The 17,297-nt window shown below is 47.8% G+C and overlaps 1 protein-coding gene and 1 pseudogene across 4 annotated transcripts in view; both read right to left on the bottom strand.

The window, feature by feature from the left end:
- Positions 1-17,297, bottom strand: part of TULP3 (tubby like protein 3) — a 77,697-nt gene that overhangs the window by 35,561 nt on the left and 24,839 nt on the right. For 3 of the 4 annotated variants that reach the window (XM_006096080.3, XM_014462052.2, XM_006096079.3), the window contains exon 2: positions 4,576-4,627. In XM_006096080.3, the coding sequence (XP_006096142.1) occupies positions 4,576-4,627 (52 nt within the window). Of the gene's footprint in view, positions 1-2,981; positions 3,246-4,575; positions 4,628-17,297 lie in introns of those variants that run through there. The other variant, XM_014462053.2, reaches the window with a different exon arrangement.
- Positions 301-1,199, bottom strand: LOC111827453 (annotated as a pseudogene).

The raw sequence follows: 17,297 nt of genomic DNA on the forward strand, positions 1-17,297 counted from the left end.
ATTCGTTAGAAGGGGATTTAAAAGAAAGACTTAAAGAGCATTTTATAGCAGCATTCTGTTTCCTCTGAAATACTCAGCATGTTAAACTTTATATATATATATTTTTTTCTTTTATAAACTAGATACTGGCTTCAGTTGGTGGAACTTGTGGAAAGGAAGGAAAAATAATCCATTCAGAACTATTCCAGAAATTGTCTTTGGCAGAATAGCAGGTATCCAAGTTAAACATAGGAGGGTCATTTTTGTTGCTGTGGGTTTGTTGCTTTTCTTCTAAAATTTAAATTGTATTTTGTTCTCCTTCTATATAAACCTCAGGGACCACTCCTGAGTGGAGCTGGGCAGAGGCTCTGGCCCCCGGCTTCTCAGCAGCTGCTTTCTTATTGCTACAGCAAGGCTTGAATAGATGTGTGTCAATGAGGACTTCCCCAAAACGCCTTTATAGAAAATCCCACAACATATGTTCTGTCTTTTCCAGTATGTGAGATCTAAAAAGGAAAAAAAAACTGGCATTCTGGTAGAGCCCGCCCGAAGCCATCCCTGTCTCTGAGCCATCATCTGACTGGTTACTATAACAAGGAGATAGAGCTGGGGAGGCACTCGAGGTGGGTCCGTGAGCATCAGAATTACAATGTTTCAATTCCTTCTGCAATTTGCTGATCTGCTTGCTTTTTATCCTGTTTCCAGGTAGAATTTTCACTTTCTTTTGGTTTCAAGTTAGTCTATAGACTGGGTCCTGGCCTTGCACCTACATGATTCGTTTTTTTGTTTTTTGGTTTTTTTTTAATATATTTTATTGATTTTTTTACAGAGAGAGAGGGAGAGGGAGAGGAATAGAGAGTTAGAAACATCAATGAGAGAGAAACATCAATCAGCTGCCTCCTGCACACTCCCTATTGGGGATGTGCCCGCAACCAAGGTACATGCCCTTGACCAGAATCGAACCTGGGACCCTTCAGTCCGCAGGCCAATGCTCTATCCACTGAGCCAAACTAGTTAGGGCTCCAGTTTTGTTTTGTTTTGTTTTTTGTTAATCCTGCTAGTAATTTCTTCCATCTTTTCACAAGCAGGACATAGGCAGTACAGATGTCTCCTGAACGAGTCTCATACCATCCCTAGGCCTGGTCTGCAATCAGGGCCATCTTCTCCAGCTGCCGTCCCCATCCCCCACTGCCACGCACCCCCGGTTCCCCATTCCCCATTGGGCAATCGGAGCCTGCCGGCCAGGGGAAGGGACCGAGAGGTTGGCCAGCAGGCCCTGATCAGGCAATTGGGGCCTGCGGGCTGGGGGCAGCTCCTGTGTTGAGTGTCTGCCCCCTGGTGGTCAGTGCGCATCATACCGACCATTCATTCCACCATTTGGTCGATTTGCATATTACCCTTTTATTATATAGGATGGTTAGAGACTAGGAACAAAATTTAAAGTTAGTGAGTTCCCAGGGTCTGCTTTCTATCATTGTCCTTGCAAAGATTAGCCCCGATAAAGATGAGCCCAGAACGCTGTCTCCCTTCAGATAGGTCCTGTCCTTGATCTGAGCTTAAAATGTATTTTCTTTTGAGTAACAGGCTCATCTCAGCTCTGGGGCTGCCTTATCTTCAGAGCCTGTTCTCTCCTGCAACACATCCTCCAGTTTCCCGAGTCTATAAGAAAATCTCTTCGTTATAGTGAGTAGCTATTAAACAACTGTGATTCTATTTCTATTATATACCTCTCCCCTATCGGTTCCACGGCAATAACTTTCCAGAGGTGCAGAATACATACCAGGCCGACCCCACCTTCAATGGCTCCTTCCTCCTCAGCTGCCTGGCCTAGAAAGATTGCCTCCTATGGTTCTGCAGTTGCTATCGCTGGCCAGGAAGGCGTAGATTCGGCTTTCTAAATTTTATGTCTTCTAGGATATACTAGAAGTCTGTGACTGCCTCTCGTTAAGAACTGAGCCAAGTAGTAGGTGGGGAGGTGGTGGATATTTTTCATCAAATATATTTTTTGGATTATTTGGATTATTACCATATGCAATGGAATGTAGAAAATAAGAGTTCATTACAATTATTCTGATATTTATGGTAGCAACAAACATATATATAATCAGAATTTTCCCCATGATCCCATGAAAATTAGTTTATTTTCTAGTTTTCTTTCCTTTTCCAGTATTAGAAAGAATTGTTTATTCACACCCTCACTGACATGACAGGGTCTCCACTTAGAAGCAGAATACCTTGCAGAGGAAGGTGCCCAGGTAGCCATCTGTAATTGCTGGGAAGTTTGTTCCTATTTTCCACTCTGCCAAAAAAACTAGATCTGCTTAACATATTCCTCAGGCCTGGCAAGTGTGGCTCAGTGATTGAGCGTTGACTTATGAACCATGAGGTCGTGGTTCGATTCCTGGTCAGGGCACATGCCTGGGTTGTGGGCTCGATCCCCAGTGTGGGGCATGCAGGAGGCAGCCGATCAATGATTCTCTCCCATCACTGATGTTTATATCTCTCTCTCCTTCTCCCTTCTTCTCTGAAATCAATAAAAATACATTTAAAAAAATAAAAAATTTCCCCAATCTCTTTAAAGGAAGCCAGGTAGAGGGAGGCTGCAGCTGGTGTATTAACCTCAGCAGTGGTTTCAAGCCATAAAAAGCACTACAGCAGGGCTTCCCCTAGGATTGCTTAGTCACCCACACTGGGGTCCCCAGCCTTGGGCATCAGTCAGCTTGTCCTGAGGGACCCCTAAGCCTGAAAGTGGATTTTACTGATCAATCTGGAGCTGGACATATGTGGTGATAGAGGTGACTGGCTGGTGGGGGGCCTGGCCCTCAGGTTGTGGAAGGTAGAGTGGCTAGGCACTCCCCAGCCCAGCTCAGGCAAGGTCTGTCCTGTGCACTGCCACCAGGACATGGGGAAAAGATCAGAACACAGGTCCAGGGGTTCCAAGGTCCTGTCCACAACAGCCAGTCCTGTGGTGCCCTCGCCAAGGGCAATGAAGCTATAGTTACCTTATAGCAGTGGCACTGCTGTCATTAGTCAGGCCTTTGAGGCCAAGCTGCGCAGCCCTGTCCGAGCACTGAGGCTCCAGGTTCGCTCCTCTCCATGCACTTCATGAGGCAGCAGGTGAGGAAGGCCCTGGCAAGTAGGCGCTGGTGCAGCTGACATTGAAGGCAATCACCGTAGCCTTGAAGCAGGTCTCAGGCTTGCACGTGAGATCACTGGGCACCGAGCTCCACCATTTGGTGGCCTGAGGGGTAGTGGAACTCAACAACAGTCTCCAGGGAAATGCCATCACCACAAAAGTTTTGAAAGGTGCCATGCAGGGGCTGCCACCCGCAAGCACAAGTACCAGTGCTGTTCCAGGGACAGGCGTGGCATTCCAGCCTGCATCTCCACCTTGCCCTATGTGGAGGGTTGCTCTATACATCCCTGCATGCTGTGCCGAGACCCCTTTCCTAGTTTTTAATGATCCCACCTTTAATTTGTTATGCTATAAGTCCCATTATTAATTCCAACAGCAACATAAGGAAGACAAAACTTTAAAGGTCTTTTTAGTTACCTGTGGAGTTTAAACACTTAGTAGAGAGTAGAGCTATAGAATTTCCTGACTAAAAAAATATCCATATGAGCCCTGGCTGGTTTGGTTAGTGGTTAGAGCATCAGCCTGCAGACTGATGTGAAGAGTCAGGGTTTGATTCCCGGTCAAGGGTACGTACCTTTGTTCCAGGTTCCCCAGCCCTCCTAGGGGATCTTGCAGGAAGCAACCAATCAATGTGTCTCTCTCACGTCAATGTTTCTCTCTCCCCCTCCCTCCCTTCTACTCTCTCTAGAAATCAATGGAAAAAATATCAGGTGAGGATTAAAATAAATGACATTCATATGAAAAAGCAAATAAGCTATGTTGGGTATAGGTTCTAAGCTGAGTAATCATGAGGAGGATAGCATGTGACAACACAAAACTCTGTTCACTTATTCCTTCCTTCACTCAAATATTTAATGAAGATTATGTACCCAGCCTCATGCTAGGAACTTCTGATATAACAGTCATCATAAATAGACTTGCTTCCTGTTCTCATGGAACTTACTTAGTCTAGTGGAGAAAATAAGCATAAATCAAATCATTGCAAAAAAAATTTAATGTGTAGCTAAAATTGGGACCAGTGCTGTAAAGAAAATTATTCTGCAGGCAATGGAAGTTTTTAAACAAGATAACAGCATGTTCAGATCTGCAGATTAGGGTAAGAAAAAAATATTGTAGTTAAGTGAAATTACAGTGTAGAGAGGTACTTACAGCAGTAAGACCAAATAAGTACATAGAATTACAATGTTAACATTCTTCAAATTCTTATAAAAGGTACCAAGGAATTTTCAGTTATTACAAATCTAAGGCCGGTTTTATTGCTGATGTCCTCAAAGCACTTTGGTCTTGCCATAGCCGAGGGCTTTGGTTCAGCAGATACTCACACTGCTGAGTGAGTAATATCAGAGCCTTTTCCTATCGGGTCTTCTTTCCATGACCCTGCCAAGACTTCAGAGTCAAGACTATCAGCATCATGGTCAGTATAGCTCTCCACTTATTTCAGAAGAGAAGACTCTACTCACCTGATTATCGAGTTTCAGCTGTCGAAGCTTCATAGCCTCATCTTCAAAGGCACTGTTTTGAAAAAGTGGAAAAAAAATGTATAGAGAAAATCCTTTTAAAACCATGTCAATTTCATCTTTTCCATGTATTACCATGGGCTATTTGGAATCAATGAATTCTGCCTTAGGGAAAGCATCAGTTTTAGAATGCTGCCCACACTGACTTGCCATCCTTACTGCCACAGTTATTCAACAGAGGACTTGAGGATATTTTTGCCATTGATTATTAGAGAGAGTGGAAGGGAGGAGGAGAGACAGAAAGAGAGAAACATTGATGTGAGTGAGAGTGACACATCAATTGGTTGCCTCCAGAACTCCCCCCGACTGGCATGGGGTGGAGGTGGGGGGCAGATCGAACCTGCAACCAAAGTACATGTGCCCTTGACTGGAACTGAACCCACAACCCTTCAATCTGAGAGCCAGCACTCTAACCACTGAGCAACCGGCTAGGGCAACAGGTGTTTTTGTGTGTGTGTTTTTTATGGAAGAAAACAACAAAAATGGAATCAAATTACATCTTCAATTGATAAATCAAATCCTTTTGAACTTTTTTAAAAATATATTTTTATTGATTTCAGAGAGGAAGGGAGAGGGAGAGAGAGATAGAAACATCAATGATAAGAGAGAATCATTGATTGGCTGTCTCCTGCACACCCCCTACTGGGGATCCAGCATGCAACTTGGGCATGTGCCCTTGACTAGAATCGAACCCAGGACTCTTCAGTCCACAGGCCAATGCTCTATCCACTAAGCCAAACTAGCTAGGGCCCTAATTTTTAACTTTTTAAAAACTCTCTCTGAAGCCTTTTCCTAATTTAAGATTTTATTTTGTTACCCAACATTCTTGGAAAGAATAAACTATAAAACAAAGCAGAAATGATCCTAAATTACTTGTATTACAAACTTTTACTGGGAGCTTACAGTTGGTTGGACCATCGTCCCATATGCTGGTCCAGGCACATACCCAGGTTGGGGGTTCCATTCCCAGTCAGGATGAGTACAGGAGGCAGCCAATCTATGTTTCTCTCGCACATCAATGTTTCTCTGTGTGTGTGTGTGTGTGTGTGTGTGTGTGTGTGTGTGTGTTTCTCCCTTCTTCTCTCTAAAAATCAACAGAAAACATGTCCTGGGATGAGGATTTTTTTAAAAAGAAGACAAATTCCATGGCTACAAAGGCAAGCATGGCTTTTCCTGCATTTGGGGTAAATACACCAAAGTATCTATCCGTGGTTTAATGGTTTAACCACTACATTCCTACATTTTAGAAGGTTTTATGCATTTTAATAATGCATAGCAACTTGGAATTTGCATACCGTCTCCAAGACTCTTCCTGCCTATTAACCCTTTAGCCATAGGTGTAGAGGAGCATTCTCATTCTCTGACAATCTCCTCTATTAACTCCCTTATATCCTTTATGTTTAAAAAAACACACTGGACATTTAAAGGAAACCATCTCCTTTTTCCTGCTTAAAAGAAAGATAAACAAATAAATAAAAACGCCAGGTACAATTCTGGCCTCAGCTCTGTGGGCACCTACATTTCTCCTATATATGTTCCTGTTTTCCTTAATGTCATTAATACTCAATCACATATTTTACTATTGTAGCTTAATGAATACAATACTGGAATATTATTAGTATTCAGTAGATTTTAGTATAAATCTGAAAAAGTTCTAATAAAACGACTAAGGGAAAAAATATTATAAACATTATATAAGAAAGGGCAAATTGGTGAAAAAATCCACTGTTACGGATTTTCAACAACTACTACTGTGATTCTTCCTCCAACTCATTTTGCCTTCAACTCTAAACCAGAATTGTAAAACCCTCCGGCATGTAAAAAAAAAAAAAATTAAAATCATCCTATGCCCCTCCCACCTGAATGCTACAGTAACCCAAATAAAGCTAAATTCTGACACACAACTGAAGTCCTCAAACATTTCTCTGAAGGCCTCTAATAATGAAACCAGGTGTGTTTTTTCAATATCCTGTGTTGACACCATTTAATTCCTTTCATCAAGCCTGAGCAAGCTGAGCAATTTAAGTAAACAGGGTATAATCAAAGCATTTAACCTTAACACAAGAGACACTAAAAAGAAGCTATGTAACATTTAGATGCCTCTTATACATCAAAGCTATACTTTTTTTCTGAGCTCTAGCATTAAATTGTAACAGCAGAAATAATAAAGATATTTTATGTACTTATATTAAACCTGAACTAGAATTTCTAGTCTAAACTGGACTATGATCTTACTGAATTTTTCATTTTTCCCTTTAATATTCTCTTTCCCTCATTTCAAACTAAGTTGCCAAATAGCAAACCTAACCAAGCCTGGTTAATAAATCAACACAAAACATGGAGACTGGTGGAAGGGGTGGAGATGTGGAAAAGGCTGACCTCACACCCATGTGTGAGATGAAAATCAAGAGAGAGATCCTGGCTATAGAGGTCACCCCCTGAGGAGTGAGGGGTCCCAGCCCCACACCAGGCGCTCCACCCCAGTGTTCCCATTACTTCTGGCTGTAAAATCCAGTAGGGATTGTGGCTCAGTGAGACACCAGGGCTGCTGGAGTCCCAGGTGTTCCTCTTCAAGGGCCTGCTCACCTACTTAATCAGACTCACTTGATCTGAGCTCCAGCAGCGGGGCAGCATCTTGTAAGGCACCAGGGACAAATGGGGAGGAACTAAATAAAGTATCTGACATTAGAGTGAGAGCTGGAGGAGCAGCTTTCTCCCAGAGAGAAGTGCCGGCAGAGGCCATTTCCTTTTCTGAGTCCTCCCCACACAGAGCCAGCAGGTGGGTGCCATATCTGAGTCATCAATCTGGTTAATGCTCACCCTGTCCTGGTGATTCCCTGAGACTCTGCCCTACCCAACTTTCAGGCCCACCAAACTGTTTACAGTGGCATTTCCACACTAACGGCCTGCCTTAGCTCCTGCTTCAGACTTTCCTAAAATCTCTCAAGCAGCATCTGGCCTCGGAGTGGCATGTTCCTCTTGCTAAGTGGCTATCCAGAGGATGCTCTAACCCACCGAGCTACCCAGCCAGGACAAAAGCCAGTTTATTTTAAAAAAAAATCTATTCTCTTAGCAACTTTCACATTCTACACCATGCAGTGTTATTAACTGTAGTCACCAAACTATACATTACACCCCCATGACTTATTCATTTTATAACCAGGAGTTTTGACCCTCTTCACCCATTTTGCCTATCCACCCCCAGCAACTACCAATCTGTTCTCTATCTCTGAGTCTGGTTTTTGGTTTTGTTTAGTTTTTTAGACTCCACATACAAGTGAAATCTTAAGTACAGGTTTCCACACTATGGGCCGCGGGTGGGATTTTCCCCACCTGATTTATATGGAAAAAAAATAACTTAATAAATCATACCATTTACATCCAGTTCTACACTAAGCTAACACCCTTATGAGCTCTCTCAGGCTTTCCTGATACCTCAGGACACATCTTGCTAACAGATGCACAAAATAAATCCAAATACAGCACAAATGCTCACAGACAGTTCAAAGCTTTGGCAGCTGGATGCTGAGTGTAGTTCCTGGCAAAGGGGTCTGGTGGGGCTTTTATATATATACTAGAGGCCCAGTGCACAAAAATTTGTGCACTCGGGGGTGGGGGGGTCCCTCAGCCCGGCCTGTGCCCTCTCGCAGTCTGGGACCCCTCGGGGGATGTCCACTTGCTGGCTTAGGCCCGCTCCCCGGGGGAGCGGGCCTAAGCTGGCAGTCAGACATCCCTCTGGCAGACCAGGAGTCCTCGGGGGATGTCCACTTGCCAGCGGGGACCAGGCCTACGCTGCAGTCAGATATCCTTAGCGCTGCTGAGGAGGCGGGAGAGGCTCCCGCCATCACTGCTGTGCTGGCAGCCGTCAGCCTGGCTTGTGGCTGAGCAGAGCTCCCACCAAGGGGCAGCTCCTGCATTGAGCGTCTGCCCCCTGGTGGTCAGTGTGTGTCATAGTGACCAGTCATTCCCAGTCGTTCTGCTGTTAGGGTCAATTTGCATATTACCCTTTTATTATATGCCTGGTGCATGGGTGGGGGCTGGCTGGTTTGCCCTGAAGGGTGTCCTGGAACAGGGAGGGGGGTCCTGCTGGGGTGCCTGGACAGCCTGGGTGAGTGGCTGACGGCTGTTTGCAGGCTGGCCACAGCCCCTTCAGGGTGGGGGTCCCTGCTGGGGTGCCTGGCCAGCCTGGGTGAGGGGCTGAGGGCTGTTTGCAGGCTGGTCAAGCCCCCCAGCAGGGACCCTCACCCCTTGAGGGTGTGGCCAGCCTGGGTGAGGGGCTGATGGCTGTTTTCAAGCTGGCCACAGCCCCTTCAGGGTGGGGGTCCCCCCTGGGGTGCCTGGCCAGCCTGGGTGAGGGGCTGATGGCTGTTTGCAGGCTGGCCAAGACCCCCAGCAGGGACCCTCACCCCATGAGGGTGTGGCCAACCTGGGTGAGGGGCTGATGATTGTTTGCAGGCTGACCATGGCCCCCAGCCACCCAAGCTCCCAGTGGAGGCTGGCTGGAAGCAGGTATCTGGGATTTATTTATCTTCTATAATTGAAATTTTGTTGCCTTTAGTGGAGGCCACAGCCGGCCAGGGCATGCGGGAAGCTTGGCTTCCTCCATCACCGGGGCAACCAAGCCTCCTGCTTGCTCCAGCTCCGTGGCTGCCAACCACCATCTTGGTTGGGTTAATTTGCATATAGTTGCTCTGATTGGCTGGGGGGCATGACCTGGGGGCGTAGCAAAGTTACGGTCAATTTGGATGTTTCTCTTTTATTAGATTAGATCAGCCATGGGCAAACTACGGCCCGTGGGCCGGATTCGGCCCGTTTGAAATGAATAAAACTAAAAAAAAAAAGACCGTACCCTTTTATGTAATGATGTTTACTTTGAATTTATATTAGTTCACACAAACACTCCATCCATGCTTTTGTTCTGGCCCTCCGGTCCAGTTAAAGAACCCACTGTGGCCCTCAAGTCAAAAAGTTTGCCCACCCCTGGATTAGATACTAGTGACCCAGCACGCGAAATGGCATGAGTCCTGGAATCCCTCCCAGCGCATGCCTCCCCGCGCACGCAGCCCTGCCTTCCCTCCCAGAAAGAGTCCCACAGCAGCCGCCCCTGCTACCACCGTGGGAGGCGGGACCTAGAAACCTGCCTGCCGCCCCAGCAGAACCCAGAAACCCTCCTGCACCTCCGGTCAATTCCTCCAGAATCAAGTCCCCACCCACTCATGTGCACCTGCCACGCATGCAGCCTCCTGCTGATCGGTTATTACGGGGTAATGGCATGACGACCACAGGCTTTTTATATAATAGACTAGAGGCATGGTGCACAAAAATTTGTGCACTGGCGGGGGAAGGGGTGGGTGGGTGTCCCTCAGCCCCACTTGTACCCTCTCACAGTCTGGGACCCCTCGGGAGATAACCACCTGCTGGCTTAGGCCCGCTCCCCAGGTGGCAGATGGCAGGCCAGATCCCTCGGTGCCTGCCCCGCCTCCCCGGGTTGTGCACACGGCAGGACCGATCCGGGGGTTGGGGCGCCGCCCCGAGTCGGGTCGCACACAGGACGCCCCAGGCAGGTTGCACACAGGACGCCCGGGCGGGCCAGCGATAGCTGCTGCCCCGCTCGGCCGCCCCGGGTCGAGTCGCACACAGGATGCCTGGATGGAGGCTGGGCGGGCCGGCCAATTGCTACTGCACCACCCGGCCGCCCCAGATCGGGTCGCACACGGACGCCCACCGCCCCGGGTCGCAGATAGCAGGCCCGGATGGCGGCAGGGCAGGCGGGATGGTGCTATCCCGCCCTGCCTGCAGTATGCAAATTAGCCGCCATCTTTGTTGGCGGTTAATTTGCATGTCATGCTGATTAGCCAATGGGAGGCATAGCGAAGGTACGGTCAATTACCATGTTTGTCTATTATTAGATAGGATACTAGAGACCTGGTGCACGAATCCATGCATGGGTGGGGTCCCTCGGGGTGGCCGTGGGGATCAGGCCGAAACCGGCAGTCCAATGCCACCTGCGGATCCTGCCTGCAGCTCCTGCTCATCCCAGTCCCACTGCACCTCCCGCAGGCTCACGCCCAGTCAGTCCCAATTGGGAGAGGCTCGCGCTGCCACAGCAGCACTCACCCTGTGAGCCCTGCCTCTGGCGCCCATCCTGAGGGGGAGGAGTGGAGGGGGCGGGATGCGATCGGCCCTCTGGTGGGCAGTGGGACGCCCTTGCTGGCCCAGGATCTGGATCCATCCTGCTGATGTTCATGCCAGTTGTCGGGAGCCACCTGGCGGCCACTTTTATATCATTTCTTCCTTGCAGAGCTTCTAGGGAGGGGAAGCAGCCACGGTGCCTGAAGCCAACTTCCAGGAGGCCAGTGGCGCTGTCAGGATCATGCTAGCGGCACCGGTCCATCGGGGCCTGGCCTGTTCTTCTGGAGATTGGACCTGCAGAACTACTGAGGGAGTGAGTGGCTGCCACTGGCTGGTGGGCCACTGGGATGGATCGGTCAGCTGAGCGATGCTCCCACTATGGGAGCATACTGATTACCAGGGGGCAGCTTCTGGGTTGAGCGTATGCCCCCTGGTGGTCAGTGTGTGTCATAGCAACCGGCCGACTGAAAGGTCCTGGGTTTGATTCTGGTCATTTGGTCATTCAGTTGCTTAGGCTTTTATATATATAGATATACTAGAGGCCCGGTGCACAAATTCAGGGTCTCTCAGGATCAGGCTGAAACCGGCTCTCTGACATCCCCCAAGGGGTCCTGGATTGCAAGAGGGTGCAGGCCAGGCCAAGGGACCTCACCGGTGCACCATCAGGGCCAGGGAGGGATGCAGGAGGTTCGACAGCCAGGGAGGGATCACAGGAGGGCTCCAGGGTGTATCTGGCCCGTCTCACTCAGTCCAGATGACCCGGACCCCAGCGGCAAGCTAACCTACCCCCTGGTGGTCAGTGCACATCATAGAAACTGGTAAACCGGTCAACTGTCTGCCCCCTGGTGGTCAGTGCACGTCATAGTGAGCGGTTGAACAGCCTTAGCATATCATTAGCATATTACACTTTGATTGGTTGAACAGCCAACAGGTTGACAGGATACTTAGCATATTAGGCTTTTACTATATAGGAGGATATTGATTTCAGAGAGGAAGGGAGAGGAAGAGAGAGACAGAAACATCAATGATGAGAGAGAATCATTGATTGGCCGCCTCCTGCATGCTCCCACCTGGGGACCAAGCCCGCAACCCAGGCATGTGCCCCTGACCAGAATCAAACCCAGGACCTTTCAGTCTGCAGGCCAATGCTCTATTCACTGAGCCAAACTGGCTAGGGCTGGTGGGGCCACTCTTGCTGCTCAGGGTGCACACTGCCTATATAACTGGCTTGTTGCAAACCAAACACTAAATGCTGTATTCACTTTTTGCCTTTGTTGGTAAAAGTGAAGATTCTCTTTGGATTCCTTTCAGTTAGCAAAAATACATACTAACACAGGTTTTTCATAAAAGTAAAGTGGCATGATGCAACTTTTGAAAAGCAAGGGATACATGAATGTGTCTTTCCCTTCTGACTTATTTCACTGAGCATAATGTGTGATGAGAAAATGGTGAATTCAGCGTGAACACTAAATTGGAGAACTGAGCTGGAGATGTCTGTGGGACCACAAAGTAGAAAGGATAGTAAACAACTATACAGGACTTCTTTGCAAGAGAGAAATTTTGGAAAGTAACTGCTTAGGACCTAAGGAACTCAGGAGAAGGCACCAGTGGGAAGGGATGAACATTAGGTTCAATCCTCAACTGGATTTACCACCTATCCATGAGCAGATGGATGCTGAAAGTGTTTGGGAAGCATCTGCCATGGAGTTGATTATTATGCTTTTAACAGAAATGTGTAAATTGTCTTTTTTGCAGGAGTGAATACAAGACAATAAAGTGATCACAATCCTGGATCAAGAACAGCAAGGAAAGCATGAACTGATTATCAGCCCCAAATATGAGCTATGAAAATGAAAAAGAATGTTCTATCAGGCATTTATTTAAACTGTTAATCTAATTAAAACCATTTCATTTCGTACAGGTTAGTATGAAAAAAAAATCACGCAGAATTTCTGCAGAGTAAAAAAATGAAATTGCTATTTTCCTCCCATTTTTCTCATGGAACATTTCCTATTTACTTGGTACAAACAGGGAAAACTCTAAACATATATCTTAGACTTAGAGAAACACAGACCTACTACTCAAGTGTGGCAGATGATAATGCCCACGAGAACTCCATTCTCTTGAACTACCCTCCAATTATTGACCAGCCAAAGTTTAAACTGAAGATACCTACACAAGGCTTTATCACACAGGTAATTCTTTACAAATGTGCCCTACATACCTACCTTTGTTTACGGGCACCAGAATATTTCCCTAGTCCCCCTGTACTATTCTTCACTTATTCAGCTAACAAACATTTGGTAAAAGTCTGCTAAAAGATTGCCTCTACTCATCTACTCCTGTACACACACTTTTAAGAATCACTAGATGAACTGAAAATAACACAAGTATCTGCCATGAGTAAAATGGATAAAATTTGATCTAGTCATTCAATGGAATGTTATACAGTACATTAATGAAAATAAGCACAATCCATAAGTTGATTGCAAACATAATGTAAAACAAATAAGCAACACACAAAACATTACATTTTTAAAGCTTCCTTTTACATCAAGTTCAAAAACATAAACCAAATTAGATTGCTTATGTATAAACACATAAGACAAAGTCATAAAAAAGAAAAAAGGAAATGATCACCTCAAGAGTCACAGCAGACCCATACATCTATGGCCAATCAATTGTGTGTGTGTTTATTAATCCTCATCCTCTTTTTCATTTATTTTCAGAGAGTGGGAGAGAGGGAGAGAGAGAAAAACATTGATGTGAGAGAGACACATCAATTGGTTGCCTCCCATCCATGCCCCAACTGAAGCTGCACGTGCACCTCACTAGGAATCGAACCCACAACCCTTTGGTCGATGGGCTATCGCTCTAACACTGAGCAACCTGGCCAGGGATGGCCAATCAATTTGACAAGGGTGCCAAGATCATTCAATGAAGAAACAATAGTTTCTTAAACAAGTAGTGCTAGACAACTAAACATCCATATTCAAAAGAATAAAATTGGACCTCTATCTCACACCATATATAAAAACTAGAGGCCCAGTGCACAAATTCGTGGACCAGTGGGGTCCCTCAGCCTGGCCTGCGGGATCGGGCCAAAACCAGCTCTCCAACATCCCCTAAGGCAGCGGTTCTCAACCTGTGGGTCGAGACCCCTTTGGGGGGTCAAATGACCCTTTCACAGGGGTCGCCTAAGACCATTGGAAAATACATACATAATTACATATTGTTTTTGTGATTAATCACTATGCTTTAATTATGTTCAATTTATAACAATGAAATTGGGGGCCACCACAACATGAGGAACTGTATTAAAGGGTCGCGACATTAGAAAGGTTGAGAACCACTGCCCTAAGGGGTCCCAGATTGTGAGAGGGCACAGGCCAGGCTGAGGGACCCCACCAGTGCACAATCAAGGCCGGGGAGGGGCGCAGGTTGGCCAGCCGGGGAGGGACCACAGGAGGGCTCCAAGGCATGTCTAGGCCATCTCGCTCAGTCCCGATTGGCCAGACCCCAGCAGCAAGGTAACGTACTGGTTGGAGCATCTGCCGCCTAGTGGTCAGTGCACGTCATAGCGACTGGTTGACCAGTCAACTGTCTGCCCCTTGGTGGTCAGTGCACATCATAGCGAGCAGTTGAGCGGCTTAGCATATCATTAGCATATTACGCTTTGGTTGAATGGATGACCAGACACTTAGCATATTAGGCTTTTATTATATAGGATTAACTAAAACGTATCAAAGCCTGGCCAGTGTGGCTCAGTTGGTTGGAGTGTCATCTCATGCACCAGAAGGTCAAAGGTTTGATTCCTGGTCAGGGCACACAACCAGGTTGCAGGTTCAATCCCTAGTTGGGGTGCATGCAGGAGGCAACCAATCAATGTTTCTCTTTTTTATTTTTTTGTTAATATTTTTCCATTGATTTTTAGGGAGAGTGGAAAGAGGGGAAAAGACACAGAGAGAGAAACATTGATGTGAGAGAGACACATCAATTAGTTGCCTCCCACACACATCCCAGGAGCCTGCAACTGAGGTACATGCCCTTAACCGGAATTGAACCCGGGACTCTTCAGTCCATAGGCCAACATTCTTTTGTTTAAATATATATTTTATTGATTTCAGAAAGGAAGGGAGAGAGATAGAAACATCAACAATGAGAGGGAATCATTGATTGGCTGCCTCCTGCACGTCCCACACTGGGGATCAAGCCCTCAACCCAGGCATGTGCCCTGACCGGGAACTGAACCATAACCTCCTGGTTCATAGGTCAACATTCAACCACTGAGCCAAACCGACTAGAGCTGATGTTTCTCTCTTACATCGATGTTTCTCTCCATCTCTCCCTCTCCCTTCCTCTTTAAAAAAATCAATCAAATAAAAAATAATTAAAATTAAAAAACCCAAAAGTCTTAAATACACTTTCAGCTTTCAGCTCAAAGGAAGCCAAGGTATAAATTTTTTGGTCATCACGAATCTGGGATCACCTGACACCAGCCTCCTCCACCATGCCACTTAAGTTTGACCCCAATGAGATGAAAGTCCTATATCTGAGGGGCCAGTGGGAAAGTCATGTCATATCTGCCCTGGTCCCTAAGATAGGACCACTGAATGTCTCCAAAAAGGAGACAATGGTGATGACAATGCCAAAGCAACCAGTGACTGGAAGCGTCTGAGGATTACAGCAAAACTGACCATTCAGAACAGACAGGCCCAGATTGAGGTAGTACCTTCTGCCTCTGCCCTGATCATCAAGATCCTCAAAGAATGGCCAAGAGACAGAAAGAAGCACAAAAACATTAGGCACAATGGAGATATCACTTTTGATGAGACTGTAAACATTGCCCGACAGATGCAGCACCCATGACATCATAGATGATGTCAACAGTGGTACAGTGGAATGTCCCACTAGTTGCAAATGACAAAGGAGCCCTGGCTGGTTTGGCTCAGTGGATAGAGCATCAACCTACAGACTGAAGGGTGCCCGGGTTCGATTTTGGTCAAGGGCACGTGCCCGGCTTGGAGACTCAAATCTCTCTACATTATAGAGATTTTATCTCTCTCCCATCTACCATTCTACTCTGATATATATATATATATAAAAACATCCATACCACACACACACACAATATATATATTCCATACACACACACCCACACACACACACCACACATACACTAGAGGCTTGTGCCCTGGGAAGGGGGTTGTCCCTCAGCCCAGCCTGCACCCTCTTCCAATCTAAGCCTTCTCGGGGGATGTCCAACTGCCGGTTTAGGCCTGATCCCTAAGCCGGCAGTCGGACATCCTTCTCACATCCAGGACTGCTGGCTCCCAATGCTCGCCTGCCTGATTGCCCCTAACTGCTTCTGCCTGCCAGCCTGATCACCCCCTAAACCACTCCCCTGCCAGCCTGATCAACACCTAACTGCTCCCCTACCTGCCCAATCTCCCCAACTGCCCTCCCCTGCCAGCCCAGTCGCCCCCAACTGCCCTCCTTTGCCAGCCCAGTCGCCCCAAACTGCCATCCCCTGCAGGCCTGGTCCCTCCCAACTGCCCTCCCCTGCTGGCCTGATCACCCACAACTGCCCTCCCCTACCAGCCATCTTGTGGCTGTGGGCACCATCATCTTTGAAGGCAGGGTAGTCAATGAGCATATCCCCTCCTTATTGGCTGTGGGCACTGCCATCTTTGAGGGTGGGGCAGTCAATTAGCATATTCCCACCTTATTGGCTGTGGGCACTGCCATCTTTGAGGGTGGGGCAGTCAATTAGCATATTCCCACCTTATTGGCTGTGGGTGCTGTCATCTTTGCGATGGCGTGAGGGTCAATTAGCATATTCCCTCTTTATTATATACTAGAGGCCCGGTGCACAAAAATTTGTGCACTCGGGGAGGCAGGGGGGTCCCTCAGCCCGGCCTGTGCCCTCTCACAGTCTGGGACCCCTCAGGACATAACGACCTGCTGGCTTAGGCCTGCTCCTGGGTGGCAGAGGGCAGGCCCAATCCCTAGGTGCAGCCCCTGGTTGGGCTCAGAGCAGGGCCGATTGGGGAGTTGGGGCATCGCTCCCTGTCATGCACAGAGCAGGGCGGATCGGGAGGTTGCGATGCCACCCTCAGTCACGCTCAGGGTAGGGCCGATTGGGGGGTTGGGGAACCACCCCCTGTCACACTCAAGGCAGGGTCGATGGGGAGGATGCGGCACCACCCCCTGTCATGCACAGAGCAGGGCCAATCAAGGGGTTGGGACGCTGCCCCCTGTCACTCACAGAGCAGGGCCAATCAGGGGGGCTGGGGCTCCGTACCCTATCACGCACAGAGCAGGGTCGATCAGGGGGTTGGGGAGCTCCCCCCTGTCACACACAGAGCAGGGCCCATCAGGGGGTTGGGGAGCTCCCCCCTGTCACACACAGAGCAGGGCCGATCAGGGGGTTGAGGAGCTCCCCTCTGTCACACACAGAGCAGGGCGGATCAGGGGGTTGGGGGCCGCACCCTGTCACACTCAGGGCAGGGCGATGGGGAGGTTATGGAGCC

This window comes from Myotis lucifugus, unplaced genomic scaffold (assembly GCF_000147115.1).
Source record: "Myotis lucifugus unplaced genomic scaffold, Myoluc2.0 scaffold_167, whole genome shotgun sequence".
Lineage (NCBI taxonomy): Eukaryota > Metazoa > Chordata > Mammalia > Chiroptera > Vespertilionidae > Myotis > Myotis lucifugus.